The 16,123-nt window shown below is 42.5% G+C and overlaps 1 protein-coding gene across 2 annotated transcripts in view; it reads right to left on the minus strand.

The window, feature by feature from the left end:
• APPL2 (adaptor protein, phosphotyrosine interacting with PH domain and leucine zipper 2) overlaps positions 1 to 15,391 on the minus strand; it is a 52,748-nt gene extending 37,357 nt beyond the window's left edge. For both annotated transcript variants that reach the window (XM_082666736.1, XM_082666735.1), the window contains exons 1-2: positions 15,222 to 15,391; positions 8,613 to 8,711 (exon numbers count right to left, since the gene is read on the minus strand). In XM_082666736.1, the coding sequence (XP_082522862.1) occupies positions 8,613 to 8,711; positions 15,222 to 15,275 (153 nt within the window). In that variant the 5' untranslated portion in view covers positions 15,276 to 15,391. The remainder of the gene's footprint in view (positions 1 to 8,612; positions 8,712 to 15,221) is intronic.
• Between the last annotated feature and the right edge of the window lie 732 nt (positions 15,392 to 16,123).

Raw genomic sequence — 16,123 nt, forward strand, 5'->3', positions numbered from 1 at the left:
ATTCTGACAACCCTGTCAGGCATGTTCTAATTAGTAACTCAATTTTACAGAAGAAATGGAGGCACAGAGATGTTAGGCCACCTGCCCAAGGTCACACAGCTAGTTAGTAGCAGGGCTGGGATATGAATTCATGTCTGTCTAAAATCCACACTCTTAAACACTACTCTCTAAGATCCCAAGTCCTGCTAAGAGAAAAGACCTGAGAAGGCCATTGCCTTAGGCTAGAGTTGACAAACTTCTGTAAAAGGCTAGATAGCAATTATTTTTGGCTTATGGGATATACAGTCTCTGTCACAACACAAGAGCAGCCATAAATAATTCATGAACAAATGAGTATGGCTTCGTTCCAATAAAACTTTATTTACAAAAATAAGAGGCCAGTCCAAGGGCTGTAAAGTACTGATCCTGCTTTAGACAGTAACTGTCTCAAAAGAGCTGTCCTCTGCCACAGCTCCCTCAGGAGGCTCTCCATGAAGCTACAATCCTTCAGATTCAAGAAGGATTGAATTCTACTCTTCTACTCTTCTAGTTTCTACTCTTCTAGTCCATTCTTTTCTTTATTTTAGCTAAGTCTAAAATATTACTCCCCCATATCTGTATTCTTTAGAGACCGGTCAACAGATACGATAACCGCCCTCCGTGCTTTCATAACAAGCAAGTGCCACAGGCTACTTGAATTCTTCTCTCCTTTAGAAGGTACTGGCAAGCACCCCACGTGTAGTGGACACACCTGCCAGGGAGCTGCTGGCATCCGACTGTGCCCAGGTCAATGGGGGGCACTCGTGTGCCATGCGCACAACTCCACTGAGGCCAGGAAGAAGGGGCACAGCACACAACAGACAACTGCTCCCAAAATTCCTGTGTACAGTGGACTCTGCCGGGTCTCCCCTAGAAATACTTTCTGAAAGTGCTATGTACTTCAGATGTGTGTGATTTCAGGCAGCAAGATTCTGTTCTACCAGCATGATTCCACTGGGTACAAACAATACATGTACAAAATGGCCTGTCATCTGCCCTGAAAAGAAATGAACCTCTCCTATACAGAGCACTTGACATGAAAAGTCTTTTAAACTAGACCAACTTTAATCTTACTCACTGTAAGATTCTACTGTACACAAAGGTTTTATGAAATGCTTTACCTAATTAATACACACCCTGTGAGGTAAGCCTGCTTAATTATCTCTTCAATAAGACTTGCAAAACTGGAACTTGCGTGAAGAGTAAATATTAGCAGTAACAATAATAAAGATAGCTGCTAACATTTACTGAGTCTTTTTTAGGACCTGACATTGCTGTTAAGCACTTTTTATATATTATTACATTTAATTCTTACAAGGCACTTATGAGGCAGGGTATATTCTTACCCTCATTTTACAAATGAGGAGAAAAAGGTTCAGAAAGGATAATACCTTTCTATAATTACACAACTAGTAACTGGCAAGGCAACGATTCAACTCAGATCTGTCAGACTCAAAATCTAAAGTCCAAGTGCTTAACACCATACTATTCTGATCTGAAGTCCAAAACTGTATTTAATAGTACTGTACTCAGTGAGCAGGCCTCACAGGCGCTACAGATACCAGCATAAATCCCTTACTTTTCTAGCTGTAGTCCAGCAAAAGTGGTGGCGTAAAATGTAGATTCTAAATGGAGTTCTGCGAGTAAGAGTCCGACACCCTGGAAAAGCTCTCTGGTTACTATCTATGCTATTGGGTACCTCACAGGAAGCCTTAAGAGATGACCTGACGAAGGGTTTACCGACAGAATATCCTATGTTCATCAGAACTTCCCAAGGCTGGCGCCAAGGCAGAAAGACCAGTGGTTAACAAACCCGGAAGGAAAACTGAGCTCTGGGCAAAGGAATGTTTACCTTATGGTGGCACAGAGCGCTCGCTAACTGCAACTGTCACCTGAAACTACCCAAAGGCCTCTGGGCAGGAATGGAGAGGCCAGGAGCAGGGGCAGAGGAAATCCACTAGAGTCCGAGTCACAGTGTAGGCACTGCTTTGATCTAGGCTAAACAACTGGCCAGAAATGTTACCTAAAGCCAAGTGGCTGAGAGTCTGATTCATCACAGCACTACCCCAAAGCTGGGGTCAGGGGGTCGCACTGGATCAGGAGCCCCGGGGGGGGGGGCTGTGCACAGAGGGAGTGGCGAGGAATGTAGCAAGGACAGAGGCTGGAGAGCTGTGTTTGGGGCAGGCCGTGTGGGGATGCTTGCTGAGGACTCTGACATTATTCTGCCAGCACCAGGGAAGCCCCAAGGAACTTTGGCAGGAGAATGACAAGGTCAGATGTGAGCAGAAGAAAAATCATGAATGGCTGTGGTGGAAAAAGAGGATGACGTGAGGGTCAGGAGACCACCTGAAGTCGAGTGAGAGAGAAAGAAGGCTGAGCCCAAGCCAGAAAGTAGCAGAGATATGCCTGGTATCGCTGAGGCAAAAACAACAGGCTAGAGTGAATGAGGAAGGAGGGGGAGTCCAAGACGAATGGACCCTAGACTGGATGACCCATGATGGCAGTGCACCGAGCTAAGGTGCTGACAACGGGACACAGATCTGGGAGGGACAATAAATCGCACAGAGGGGGTGTGCCGACGGTCTGGTCGAGGTGGCCCGGATGCAGTCTTTCATTTAACACCTATTTATCAAACACTGAGCGGGGCCACGGAAGGTGCTGGCCATTGGAGACAAAGACAATCTGCTCTCAGAGCTCACAGTGCACAGGGAGGAAAGAAAATCCCCCACTGTCCCTCAGTGCTCTGACCAACAAGAGTGCAGGGCATCTGGGCACACGGGTGAAGGGTGCTTTCGTCCGAAGGGAGAAAAGGAAGAAAGAAAAGGTGTCAGACACCTCGGACCTGAGGTCAGTCTTAAAAGCCATTTGCTGGGAAGGCCATTTGCCAGGGCAAGGGGTCCATGTGGAGTCCTGGAAGCAGGAAGGGCATAGCAAAGTCTCGAGATGTGCAGAGGGCCTGGCACATTCTGGAACAGCCAAAGACGAAGCTAGAGGAGTACGCTGAAACTCAGCTCATGAAGAGCTTTGCGTGCCTTGATGAGGAGTTTTTACCTCTGCCTGTGGTTACAGGGAGCCACAGAAGCAGGTGAAGACAGGGAGGGAAGGGAGGTTTGCATGTGGCAGCTCGAGAGTAAAGGATGGACTGAAGGGGAAAACAAGCCCCTGACGACAGGAAGACTGCTTAGGACGGTGCTGCAATAGCCCAGGTAAGAGCTGAAAACTCACTCTCCACAGTGACAATAGGCAAAAGTCGTTTGGAATAAGGACCTAGAGACGAGGGCTAGAAATAGATTCTGAATGGCCAGGCTTTGCTGAAGAAGTGACCTTGCCCAGGAAACGAGTAGAGACTAACCAGAGAAGGACTCCTGTGGAATTTTGGAGAACACCAAGACTTAAGGGGCAGGCAGCATAAGGGCGCCAGGAAAGGAGAAAAATCAAGAATGGTGGGTAGAGACTCGGGACAGACACTGTCACAGGAACCAAAGAAGGACAGTTTCGAGGGGGTCATTGTTAATAGCATCCGGTGCTACCTGGGATGGAGGGTGGAGAGAGGCTATGAACCAGGCATTAAGCAGCCTGTGCTGCCAGTGGGGGATCGAGCCCAGACTGAGGTACCTGAGGAGCAAATATCAACTACACAGTGAGGAAGTGAGCAATGTACAGACTGCTCCTTCAGGAAGGTCAAGATCAGAGGACCAAGCTTCTATTTAACCCAACTAGCAGTCCCAGGGTACAGTGCTATCATAACTACTATTATTCTAAGGCTTAGAAGGTGGTTACGTTAACAGTGAGCACTTCGTGCCAGGGACTGATCTTATACTTTACAGGTATTAGTTCTAATAACAACCTATGAGGTGGGTATTATTATGGCCTGTTTAACCAACAAGGAAACTCAGGCAATCACGTGACTTGCCCAAGGTCACACAGCAAGTGGCCAAGTCAAGACTGGAACTCAGATCTGATGCATCTAAGGTCACATACTTAACCTCATACCTAATGAATGAGGCTGGCCCAGAATAATCTTCCATACTAATCTGAAAGCCTTCAATGGCAGAATGAGGGAAGGCTGTAGATCCCACATGCAAATCAAGTGCAAAAACTCAGGTCTCTGAAGGTGCTTCCAGAAACCACTCAGGGGCTCTCTACTCCCAAATGCCTTAAGCTACACACATATTTCTCTGTCCCTGTCACAGAAACCTCAATTTGACTGTTTTTGAGAGCTGTTAAAATGCACTGATTGAAACCATTATGGATAAAAACCAATTAAACAAGGGAAGTTACTCTGGGATACAAAAAGGAGCTGGCTCCCACCCATAACACACTACAAAGCTGTTAGGCTGATAAGTGTGGGTGTTCTATGGTGACAAGAACAACCTTTGAAGACTCCCACTTCCTTAGCCTCTGCTGCCATTTCTAGAGACCAGTATGTCAAAAGAGTACAGCAAAGGGGTTCAGAGTGACAGTGGAGGTTTTGGAGTCAAAGACCTGAGTTCAAATTCTGTTCCTGCCACTCATCAGCTGTGTGACCACAGGCGAGTTACATAACCTCTCTTATATAATAATACCTCTCCTTTATTGTGAAAGCTAAATGAGATTATACACAGGTGGTGCCTTGCCTAGTGTGTGGTATGTTTATGTGCCTAATAATATTTTTATTATTAAAATATACAGTTCTGATCCTGTCTGCCTCCCAAATCCTTCTCTCTCCCCTATCACAAGCTCACACTCCTGGATGCCCACTACTCTGTTTCCCAAGAGGAACATTAACTTATTTAGCTTGATATCTATATATATTATCATTTCTAAAGAAAAATATTTTCTTCTTTATAATACCAAATGTATGCATATCTTCCCTTCAAGGTATTTTACTCCTATCCCCTCCCACGGTCTCACCCCAGTTTGAAAAGATACTACTCCCAACTCCAATGCGGGCTTTTACATTTCAGGATCAGGAGTTCTGCACTCCCAAAGGTCTGGTTCAGAGCAGCTGCAGAGATGAGACTGTGTTTGTGTAAGCCTGCTTTGCTGAAAGGAAGTGAGAGAGCCTGAACCACGGTTCTCACTTCGAAAAATTCCATCCAAAATGTACTTAAAAAAAAAAAAAAATCAACAAAACAAACAAAAAATTCCATCCAGACTGAAGGCACCAACTACAGAGGCTTGTCATCTTTTGGAGGAGAAAGACAGGTTCCAGGAGATGCCAGGTTTCACTAGTACTGCTAGGAACACCATTTGACCTTCCCGTTTTCTCAATACAATGTCTGAGAGGAGAAGTAAGAAATTTACGTAAGTAAATTTCATTGTAAAACCCTAAAAAATCCATTTCAAAAAGATTTTTTAAAATTTTAACCTCTCTAGGAAAGAAACAAAATCACGGTAGATATACAGAATCAAAACAAGTACACCAAATGTATTAAATGCAAAATTTGAGCAGATTTTACTGAATAAGTATACCCATGCATCTATTCAGACACTATAGAAGTTTTAAATTTAGTCAATAGTTTGAAAGATAGCAGAGCTTTCTAAGTAACCCGTCTCTTGCTGCATGAGAAGTGTGTACGGCTTCCTTCATTCAGATGACCCATGATGGAGTACTCAGTTCCCCCATGTGCAAAGGCACATCTGACAATTAGGAGACCAGATGTGACCAGGGACTGCTGTAAAATGCTGAAAACAGCTTATAGCCTATAGCTTCATTCTACTGCTTAAGCCAAATAAAATTTAAAATCTCCCCCAAACTAGCCAAAATCAGCAAAACTGTTTGTTCACAGAACTTTCCTCTAGTTCTTTTTACTCTTCCTCTTTCTAAAACTAAGGTCCAAATAGTATTCACTATATCAGAATCCAGAAACTTACCATGTGGCCTGATTTTAAGTATCTTTTATGAACATTTATCATTTATCAGTAGCATAAATCTGGTTTAAAAAATATAATAATGAAAAACAACATCTTACTAAGTGCCTCTGTTTTTAAAAATGAAATTATAAAACTCTATTAATGCAATTTAACACAACTAGGTGTAAAATATTTAAGGAAGAATGTTAAATAAAAGCAGGTAAACATAACTTTGGGGGAAAAAGTTGAATGAAAACATTGGTAACTCTTTTCTTTCTTTCTTTCTTTCTCTTTCTTCCCACCCTCATACATACAAACAAACTGATCAAAGAGGAGTTAGAAAGTTTTCTTTTTAATTTAATTGAAAAGAAACAAAACAAAACATGTTCAAATGAACCTGAAAAACAACTGACCCTGACCCAGCCGACCTGAATGCCACTGACCACTGCTTGTATCTGTCACTGAGTGGGCAGCACTAGCCAGACGTTCTTGCTAGCTTCTGCTGCGGGAAATGCCGAGGCAGAAGGAAGGGCTTCTGCCAGTAACCCATGTGATGATCATGTGATGTGAAGTAAAAGCTGGTTACAGCCTCGTGGAATGCAAGACCCACTTAATTTTGGCAAAATGCAGTTTTCTGGCTCAAAAGAAAAAAACACATAAGAGAGCATCTGGACATCTCCAAGTAAATGATTCTGACAGACATGGAAAGGCAGAACAGAGACTCTTGGGAGTGGTGGAGTCACAGTCCGTAAGTCTTGGGACTCTTAAACATGAGAAAAATCATTTAATAACAATATTCAAACTACTAAAGAGCAGGTATAAGCTCAGTAAAAAATTTTCTGTTCTCTTAAATTTTGAATAGTTAGGGAAAAATACAAAAACATGTAATAGAAATAAATAGGGCTTTAAAAAATCGACAAAGTATGTCCCAGTTTTTAAATGTTTTACCTAAACAAACGAGCAAAATCACAAATGTGCACATGATTCTTTTGGTCGTTAAAATTAGTTCCAATTAATCAAGTTACACTTCTATAATACAGTAGTTTGCAAATATCTATCTCCAGCCTGAACTCTGGACCTGAACTTTCAACAAGATCTCTTTCCCCACTCTTATGTCCCATGGACACCTCAAAATCAGCCTCTCAAGAAAGAATTAAGGGGAATTCCCTGGCGGTTCAGTGATTAGGACTCTGCACTTTCACTGCCAAGGGCCCAGGTTCAATCCCTGGTCAGGGAACTAAGATCCTGCAAGCCATGGTGCGACCAAAAAAAAGGAAAGAATTAAGATTGACATCCCTGCCATTCCTGCCACTGCCACACACACACACACACCCTGCTCCTCTTCCTGTATTCTCCCAACTATGCACCCTGTTATTGAAGTCAAAGACGTGGGCATCATTCTTGATTCATCCTTCACCCATCCAACCCCTTCACATAGAATCAGTCACCAATCCACTTCTTCCCAATTCCACTGCCGCTTCCCTAGCTCAGGCTACCACCCTTATGCTTAGTAGTTAATTGTTTGGGCTTTGGCTTCAGGTTGACTTGCTCTACCATGTATTAATGGGGTGGAATTGGAAAGTCCTTCATCATCAGAATCCTTAAATCTCCTGACCTATAAAATGAAGATATAATAACAACAGCCACCTCAGAGTTGTTAGGGAATTGAAGTGAACTGATTACATGTAAAAGCCCCTGAAACTGCACCTGGAACCTATGAAGTATTCAATAAGTCTCAACTATCATAATCATCCTCCTTTTGGGTGCCCAGCACAATTCCTCCAGGTTAGGTGACCCTTCTCTCCTAGCACCTCTAACACTCTTTGGTAATTATTTTTGTCTGTCTCCCAACCCAGTTGTAAGCTCCCTAATGGCAAGAGCTGAGTTTTTTCCCCATATAGGATATGAATGAATGATTAATAAAACCATGATAATAATAAATGATTATATATGAATATTAAGAGCTATGTAAAATAAATGAGTATACATGATTATTGATATATTATATTATTATTATACACTGAATGTGGTATTTATTTAGAGATCGTCAATGAGAAAAAGGAACATATTAACAGATACAGGCTTAAGTCAGCAAGGAATCAATAATGAAAAGTATCGGTTGCCATAATATTTTGATGTGTAACATAACAAATTTTATTTTTAAGTAACTCACAAGTTTTCTCTTAGAAAGTAACATACATGGGCATTTCTTGATCTTAAAAAGATCCACTTTTGCTACTCAGCAATTTATTTTCCATGGTTTTGCAAGGCAGAGATATTTGTTCCTCAAAACAAAGAAGCCACCCAACAGTTCCAGAACTGTGACTCAAGTCTTTTCAGAGGAAGCCCTTGAAAAAAGGGCTACTTTTCTACTCGCCTGCACTGACATCTAAGACTGACCATTTATGAGAAAGACAAAGAGCCATGCCTTAGAATACTGAACCCACTCATTCACAAGTAGGAAGAGGAGACTCAAATGTTTCCCTTTGGAGTAGAATTTTTTAAAAATTAAAAAGCAGTTATGTGGTACCTTTCTACTGGGTCTACTAGTTACAGAAAAATTACCCTATTTCTTAACCTGTGAAAATGAACTGTCCTCAGTTTTTTGAGGTGAACAGAAGAGAAAAACAATTGTGATTTTATTTCAAAAGTTTAAATGGTGGTGTTCTGACTCAAATCTCTCAACCTCCTGAGAGAAGTTCAAGGTGGGCAGAGGGCTCCCACTCTGTTCCTCTCCAGGTGAGGGGGCAGGAGGATACCTGGGCTCCATAGACGCGTTGCATCGCCTGGAGCAGCTGGTTGGTATAATCCGTGAGAGTGCCAGCATCTTCTTCAAATACACTCAGTAAAGAGCGAGTCTGCAAGAAAAGAGGTCAATTTTATTTCTAAGTGGAGAAGTTACAATGGAGGTAAAACAAACACACGCACACAGAGATATGGGGAGGGAAGATGTCTGTTGTCTGGCTTTACTTTTTTATTGCTAATACTAATATAAGCTGATTCCTAGAGCTTTAATTCAGAACTTCTTTTCTAATCCTTTAGACTACATTGCGAGGGCAAACTGAATACAGTTTGAGTACTGGGGCCAGGGAAAGAAAGCCAATTTTTAAAGGGTTAAGAAGACTCAAGGGCTATTATGTGTCTTGACGTTAGCCTCTACCTAAGTACCAGTAAAGTCCATCCAATAAAATAAGTGTTAAAAAGGGCAGTCTCTCCCTTCAAGCCCATAAACTGAACTCAATGTCTGGCCTGTCTGTATACCTGGGGTGTGGTCACCCAGCACTGCATCACCACAGCAGTTAACCATCTGTCCGGTTTTCTGCAATCCTGGAAGTCTTGCAGGGGTGTGTCATTCTTTCCACTTAAGATACTACAGTCAGGCTCCATGTCTTTCGTCATATTCTATTCAACCAATTTTCAAACTCATGACCAGGAAATTTCATGTACCATGGGCCCACCAGTGGAAGCTCTGGGCACAAAACTCAAATAGCAACTTAAGAATGCTAGCTCAGTTCCTTTGGGAAGACTACTCAGTGCTTCGAGAGCAGCTGAGCAATGTCTTAGATGAAAGGTATTTCCTCTCATTTTCATGCGTAGTGCCTGATACGCTGAGCACTAAAGAAATATTTATATATTGGACGGTGCCTAAAGAAGTATCAAGGGACCACATAAGAGACCATATCTATTCAAGGGACTTTTGTTAATGTGTCCAGCACAGTGGGAATTTAAAATACTACATTAGTGATAATGGGATCTACATTTCAGAAAATAACCCATTAGGCATAGAATGGAGAGTAAGCTATAGAAATGTCTTTAATGAGATGATACCAAAGGCACCTTACAAAGAACAATCCATTAAGGTTCGTTATTTTCCTGCAAATGAATTTCAATTCCTTCTTTCTTTTTCTAACCTATCTCAGGTAAGAGAATAATAACTGACCCAAAAGCACCCCCAATAAACTGGAAGAGGAACCCCGACGTTTGAATCATTCTACCTTTGATTTGATTTTGATTTTGTTGACAAACTCTGGTGGACTTCACAGTAGTACATGCTTATCCTGGTTTTGCCCGAGGTCTTTAAGGCTAAAAATACCTGCTCTCAGACCAATGTACTCTCTTCAGTACCAATTCTTATCAACAGAAGGATCAGAACAAACAAAACAAAAATCATGGATGTGACCCACTGGATCTCATAACCCATTAATGGATGTCAATGAGTAGGTGAAAAACATTGGTTTAGAATTCTTTATTACATCTCTTTAAAATACACTACTTGAAAAACAAAGATTGTTAAAAGACGTTTTGAGAACCTACAGTGATTGGTCTATCACTCTACATTCATTCATGTATATACTTCTGCCTTCATCCAATATTTGATGAAACGTTGTGTTGGGATCTGAGATTCAAAGGTGATCAGAACCAACTCTGTCTTCCAGGAGCTTACAGTCTACTGGGGCCTCTCAAAGGATCTGGGATCCCCTTGGGACCGTGTCAATCCTGGGTCCAAATTTAGGCTCTAACACTAATTTGCAGGGAACACTAGAGATAATGAATTACATAAAGTGCCTACCAGTGCCTAATACACAGATGATGCTGATTATGAAGAAGATAATGAACTTTGCTTATAACATGTTGGACACTAAGGGTTTCACATGTTACGATTTCATTTCAACACTAAAGCAACACTATTATCTACACAGTTATCTATAAATGTCATCTAATAGGAGAGAATCTTTTGGTATTTGTGGTGCCAATGCTGGAGAAGTCCTTCTATGTTTATGATGATTCTCGTTCCTTTCTTTGCTATAACAGTATATCTAAGAGAATGAAAAAGAGTGATACAACTGGATTGAGGATATTTAATTTTTTAAATACTACTGATGTCCATTTAGTTGAGTCCTATTTATTGTTTTTAATACTCTTAGAAATAAAATACATAGAATGGAAAATGAGCCACAGGATGAAAAGAGAGGGCTTGTATAAATGTCCTCCATAAAGAGAGTAGAAAGAAAACTAAAACTACCATTTACTCTGTACTTCCTATGTGTCCGACACTGTGCTGAGCACTAAATATTACTTCATTTAATCCTTCTGACAATTTTATGAGGTAGACACCACAGTTACATTAATCCCATTTTAGAGATGATGAAACTGAGGCTCATCAAGATTAAGAAACTTGCTCAACCTCCCACAGCTGGGAAGCAGCAGGGTTGCAATGTAAACCCAGGTCTGGCTGGTACCAATGGCCATGCTTTCTCCACCGCAGGAGGCTGCATCCACCACCTAGCAAAGGTGGGTCTCATCAGTGGGCATGCTCTTTGGCCCACAGCCCACCATTCTGTCTGGAGGCAGGATGCTGACTGCTTGGAGCTGACTTCTCTTGGGTCATCCTACTATCATGCTCTCACCTGTGATAACTGCCAAAACTACATCACAAGTTTTTTTTTTCTTTATATTCTGAACATGTTTACCATGACATCCATTGGAACTGACAAAAACACTCCCGTCTTCCCTTTCTAACTTAACTAGGCCATGATCATCCTTGAAAAAAAATATACCCAGCTATCTCAGACACTGTTTTAATATCCACATTTATCAGCTCCGCATCTGCTTAAACATATTTGGAAGAACAAGAATGTTCGGAGACCTAAAGAAGGAATAAGACCAAGGACCAGGCAGGTATACCAGTTGCTCGAAAGTTCCACAAAAAAAATCCGAAAGACTGGTGCATATCACTTATAAAGACAATAACAGCAATCATTTATGGAGTTACTATAATATGCAGGCATGAAGATACTTTACATATGTTATTTATTCTTCATAAGAATTAAGCAACTATTTTTATTCTAATTTTACCCATGTTGAAACACAAGCGGTTGTGTTTGAGTAACCTGCAGAATCAAGATTTAAATTCCATCCTTTTTCTACTACCCTACACTCTCAAGAGTATGCATGGACAGAAAAACGAAACCAAACACCTTAGCCTTAGCTCCACATTACCCTCTATCTTAGAATAAAGAAACTGGGTGTCATCTAATAAATTAGTTCTAGACATTTTTCACTCCTAAGAATAGCATCTAGTTATATAATGGCACAATTTTAACAGCTGTGATTGTAAAATATACACACGCACACACACGTGTATATTTTATATATATTTAAATATATTTTAAATGTTTTAATATTTATCATATATAAGTATAAATATTATACATATATATATTTTTTAAGGTAAAAACAATTAAAACTCTTATTCCCATAGTGTGGGAGAGGGAGAGAAATGTCTCAGTAGAACCAAGCCTACTGAAAGGAAAATGTATCATAAACAAAGAGTACAGCAGGACAAAAGCCCTCCACAATGAAGACAAAACCACTAGGTAATGTTTTGAGGCATCCTGCTTGAGTTAAAAAAGGCCTGGTTTCCCAGCTGGACCTCTCACTGAATAATCTCAGAACTTAATCTTTAAATTCTCTGTGCTTCAGCTGTGCCAACTGCAAAGGAAACAAACAAATATCGTAACAAAACAGCAAGCAACAGTGCTACACTTTATCTCAAAAGCACACTACTTACAGGAAAGAGAATAAGCCCCTGGAGAGGTGTGAACTGCAGCAGCTCAAAGCAGCATTTGTGTTCCTATCACAGCAGCATTCACACAGTACTGCAACTGCTGCTTTCCTTATCTGTCTCCCAGAACAGACTGTGAACCAGCGGAGGGAAGGCATTCTTATCTTATTTGTCATTACATTCCCAGCATCTAGCAGCACCTAGCGAGGAGCAGAGGCTCGCAAACAGCAATGGAGACAAGTAGCTTAATCCCTAAAACATTTCATCTTTCATACACCAGAGGTAACCAGAAATAATACATGTATGCACAAAGACTTGTCTTATAATACACTGTGCAGCACTGTGAACTTAAAAGGGCATGAATAGATGTGTATAAGGTCAGTCAACTGCTATTCAGCTCTTCTTGGGTCACTGAGCTCAAATATAAAAGCTTTTGTGTTCATTTAATGAATCCTGTGCAACCAGGTTACTGGAGCAACCCTCATAAATACTCTACATAAAACAAGAGGAAACAATAGATGGTTTCTTAAGATCACTTCCTTTTAGTGAAACATTTTAGGTCACTGATGACAGAAAAGCCAGGTGCTAGGTAGCTGGGCTAACTTGAACAACATAGGCCGACTGCCTGGGTTCCAATCCCGGCTCTGCCACTTGATAATGTATAATCTTGGGAGCAAGTTATTTAACTTCTCAGCTCCTTGGTAATTTTAATACAGTACCTACTTCAAAAGACTGTTGAAAGGATTAGCTAAGTTAACATATGTAAAGCACTGAGAACAGGGCCTGGCACATAAAAATGCATGTATGACACAGGTGTTTGCTATTGCTTTTATTCTTTACAGATAAAACTAAGGAGTTGGATTAGATTCCTTCCAGTTACAAGTCTATGAATCTCCTTGGCAGTAAAGTTGCATTAGGCACATACCCCATACAAAAGAGCTAAATATGTTTTGATGGTTATCAAGGACCTTCCTGGAAGTTTGCTTCCATTCAAACCTCACCAAGAACCCTCACAGGGTGACACCCACGTCTCAAAAGCAATGACAAATTCCCTACATAAAGAGGAACATTAAATAGAAATGACAATGCCTCTTAACCTCTTCTTCCTCATACAAGCTCAGTTATAAATCATGCAGATATGTTAGACTTGTAAGCCCCTTAAATATTATCTGCTCCGTGACCCTCATTCTGCAGATGAGAAAACCCAGCCAGTCACAGGATGAGGATGAGTGACTTGCCCAAATCAAATGATAAGTTAGTGTTAGAGCCACAATTAGGACCCAAGTGGCCTGACTCGTTTGCCAGTCCGCTGTCTCGTACCTCATTGCTGAGCACATCCTATAAACAACTCAGAACCAGTGCCTATTCACTGATGTGAGAGCCAAAAATTCCAAATGTAACTCCTCTGTGAAGGCAACATGGAGAATCAGTTAGTGCCACTTCTTTAACCTGGCTCAGCCATCACCATGTCCAGTTAGGAAAGCAATATATCTTTGCACCTCAGTTTCTCCAACTACAAAGCAAGTGGAAACCCCTGTTCAAAATGATATCATTAGAAATTCCACAATATTATCTTCAGATCGCACGCAACAGGTGTGAGAATGGACAAAATGACTTCTACCCAGGGTTTTGATCCCATTAAAATGCCAGAAGTTTAGAGGCTTCAGAGAGGCCTTTGAGAAGTCAATCAGACCAGCGGATAACAATTAAAAAAAAGAAAAAAATCACAGCTTGCTTACACTTTCTTACTTGCCTATGTAAAGAAGATCACAAAGAAATGGGCACAAGGCAACTAAGCACACAGTCCTTTTGACTACTAATTCTGAACTGGAGAGATGCAGAGTGGGTGTAGGTAAGTCCATCAGAGGATCATCCCGGGCAGGCACAATTCACTAAGAAGAAAATGGAAAGGAAGCACAAAGGGATGAGAAACGGTGAAAGGAAAAGAGGTTACTCTTACTCTAATTTTTCAAGAGTTGAGATACTAGGGAATAAAGAGAGGTATTTAAATAGCCCAAGGATGCAGAGCCTCTAGGGCAGATATGAAGCTGGGGAAATGTTAATGAAGAACAAAGGTTCCCTGGGGAAAGGTGCACTGACTTATGAAGTAATGTCATTCTGCATACATTTACTACATTTGCACACCAGCTTTCATCTGCAGAGCTCAAAGGTCTTGATTCTCATCTCGGGTGCGCTAATGAAGTTCCCCTGTGCGGCAAATAGGGCAGGTATTGTAATTTTCTCTTCACGAATGGGAAAACAGGGCCAAAGGGAGGTCTGACACCGCTGGGGAAGAGGTCTAGGCTCTCTGTATCCCACTCCGGTCCTAAATCCACCAGGTCCCATCATATCAGTAGTAGTAATAATAAGTAAGACTGACTTCTTATTTTGTACCAGACATTGCCAGCGAACAACTTGACAGGCGTTTCCTTATTTAATTCTAACAACTCTAGGAGGCAGGCACAATTATTCCTATCTTACGACAAAGCTGAGGCAAAAAAAAGATTATTTGCCCGGGGCACTTGGTGGAGCCCAAGCGTAGGCCGAGCAGCCTCGGTTTCAGCTGAGTTTGGAAAGGGGTCGGGACACAAAGACTCCGGCCGCGGGGGGCTTTCCCGACGTCTCCAGCCCTTTCTGAGGGATGCCGGCTCCCGGAGCATCCCGGACTCAAGACACAGGGCCGGGCCCGCCCCCTCTTCGCCCCCGAGGGGGCCCGGCGTACTCCCAGCCTCCACCCCGGGGCTGGTAGGGCCTCCTCGGCCTCAAGCCCTCGGGCGAGGGGGACCCGGGCGGCGGGAGGTACCTGGGGGCTGTCCTGCAACGCCTCCTCTAGCAGGAGCTTGTCCACGGCGGGCATGGTGCCGCGCGGCGGGGCCGAGGGCCGGACGAAAGCACGGAGGGCAGGTGACGCGGCGGCCGAGAGTGCTCGAGGATCAGGCGACGAGGCGGACGACGCTCTGTGCCCAGGGCGGCCCCGCGTGCGCCCACGCCTGGCCAGTGAGTGACCGCCGCCGGCCCGCCGGCCCTCCTCTCCACCCAGCCCTCAGCGGAGCCGGATCAACAGGAAGTGTGGCGAGCGCCCGACCCGGACACCGGAAGTGTGGCGGCCCCGCTTTCCCCCCGCGCCCACCTCTCGCGGGAAACCGCAGACCCCCACGGGTCAGCCAGGCGCCAAGTGAACGTCTAGGGTGTTAGGCTCAGCAGTTAAGGGGCCGAATCTTATGCCGGTCAATGCATCTAAAGCCCAGGAGGGGGAACTCAAGAGCGGAAAGATAAGGTTTTATCTACTTGTGGCTATCCAGATTTTTTGAGTCAGGGAGATAGGAGCTAACAGTTTTGCTGATTTGAAAATCTGTGAAATGCTGTGTGAAAATCCCGCGCTTCCCGCACCACTTTTTCTACGTAAATCTCAGTGCCCTCGTAACAGCTCTGAGAGCAGAGAGATCAACTAGTTCTAGGGGAAAAAAAGGGGGTAACTGAATCATCTGTGATATTTAGAAGTAACTTTTTGGGAAACCACAGCTATTTAATTTGGCCAATATGATTAGGGCTCGTCCTCGTCGATTGCTGTGTTTTGTCATTTTGGAAAGTTTCATAATCAAGTTTTTAGAAGTGGAAGGGATAGATAATCTAGTTCAGTGTTGTCATTTAGAGATTAAATAATAATAATAATCAGGGACCCAAAGAATGAAGTGATTTGGTCAG

The sequence above is a fragment of the Grampus griseus genome (genome assembly GCF_964374135.1).
Source record: "Grampus griseus genome assembly, chromosome: 11".
Classification (NCBI taxonomy): Eukaryota; Metazoa; Chordata; class Mammalia; order Artiodactyla; family Delphinidae; genus Grampus; species Grampus griseus.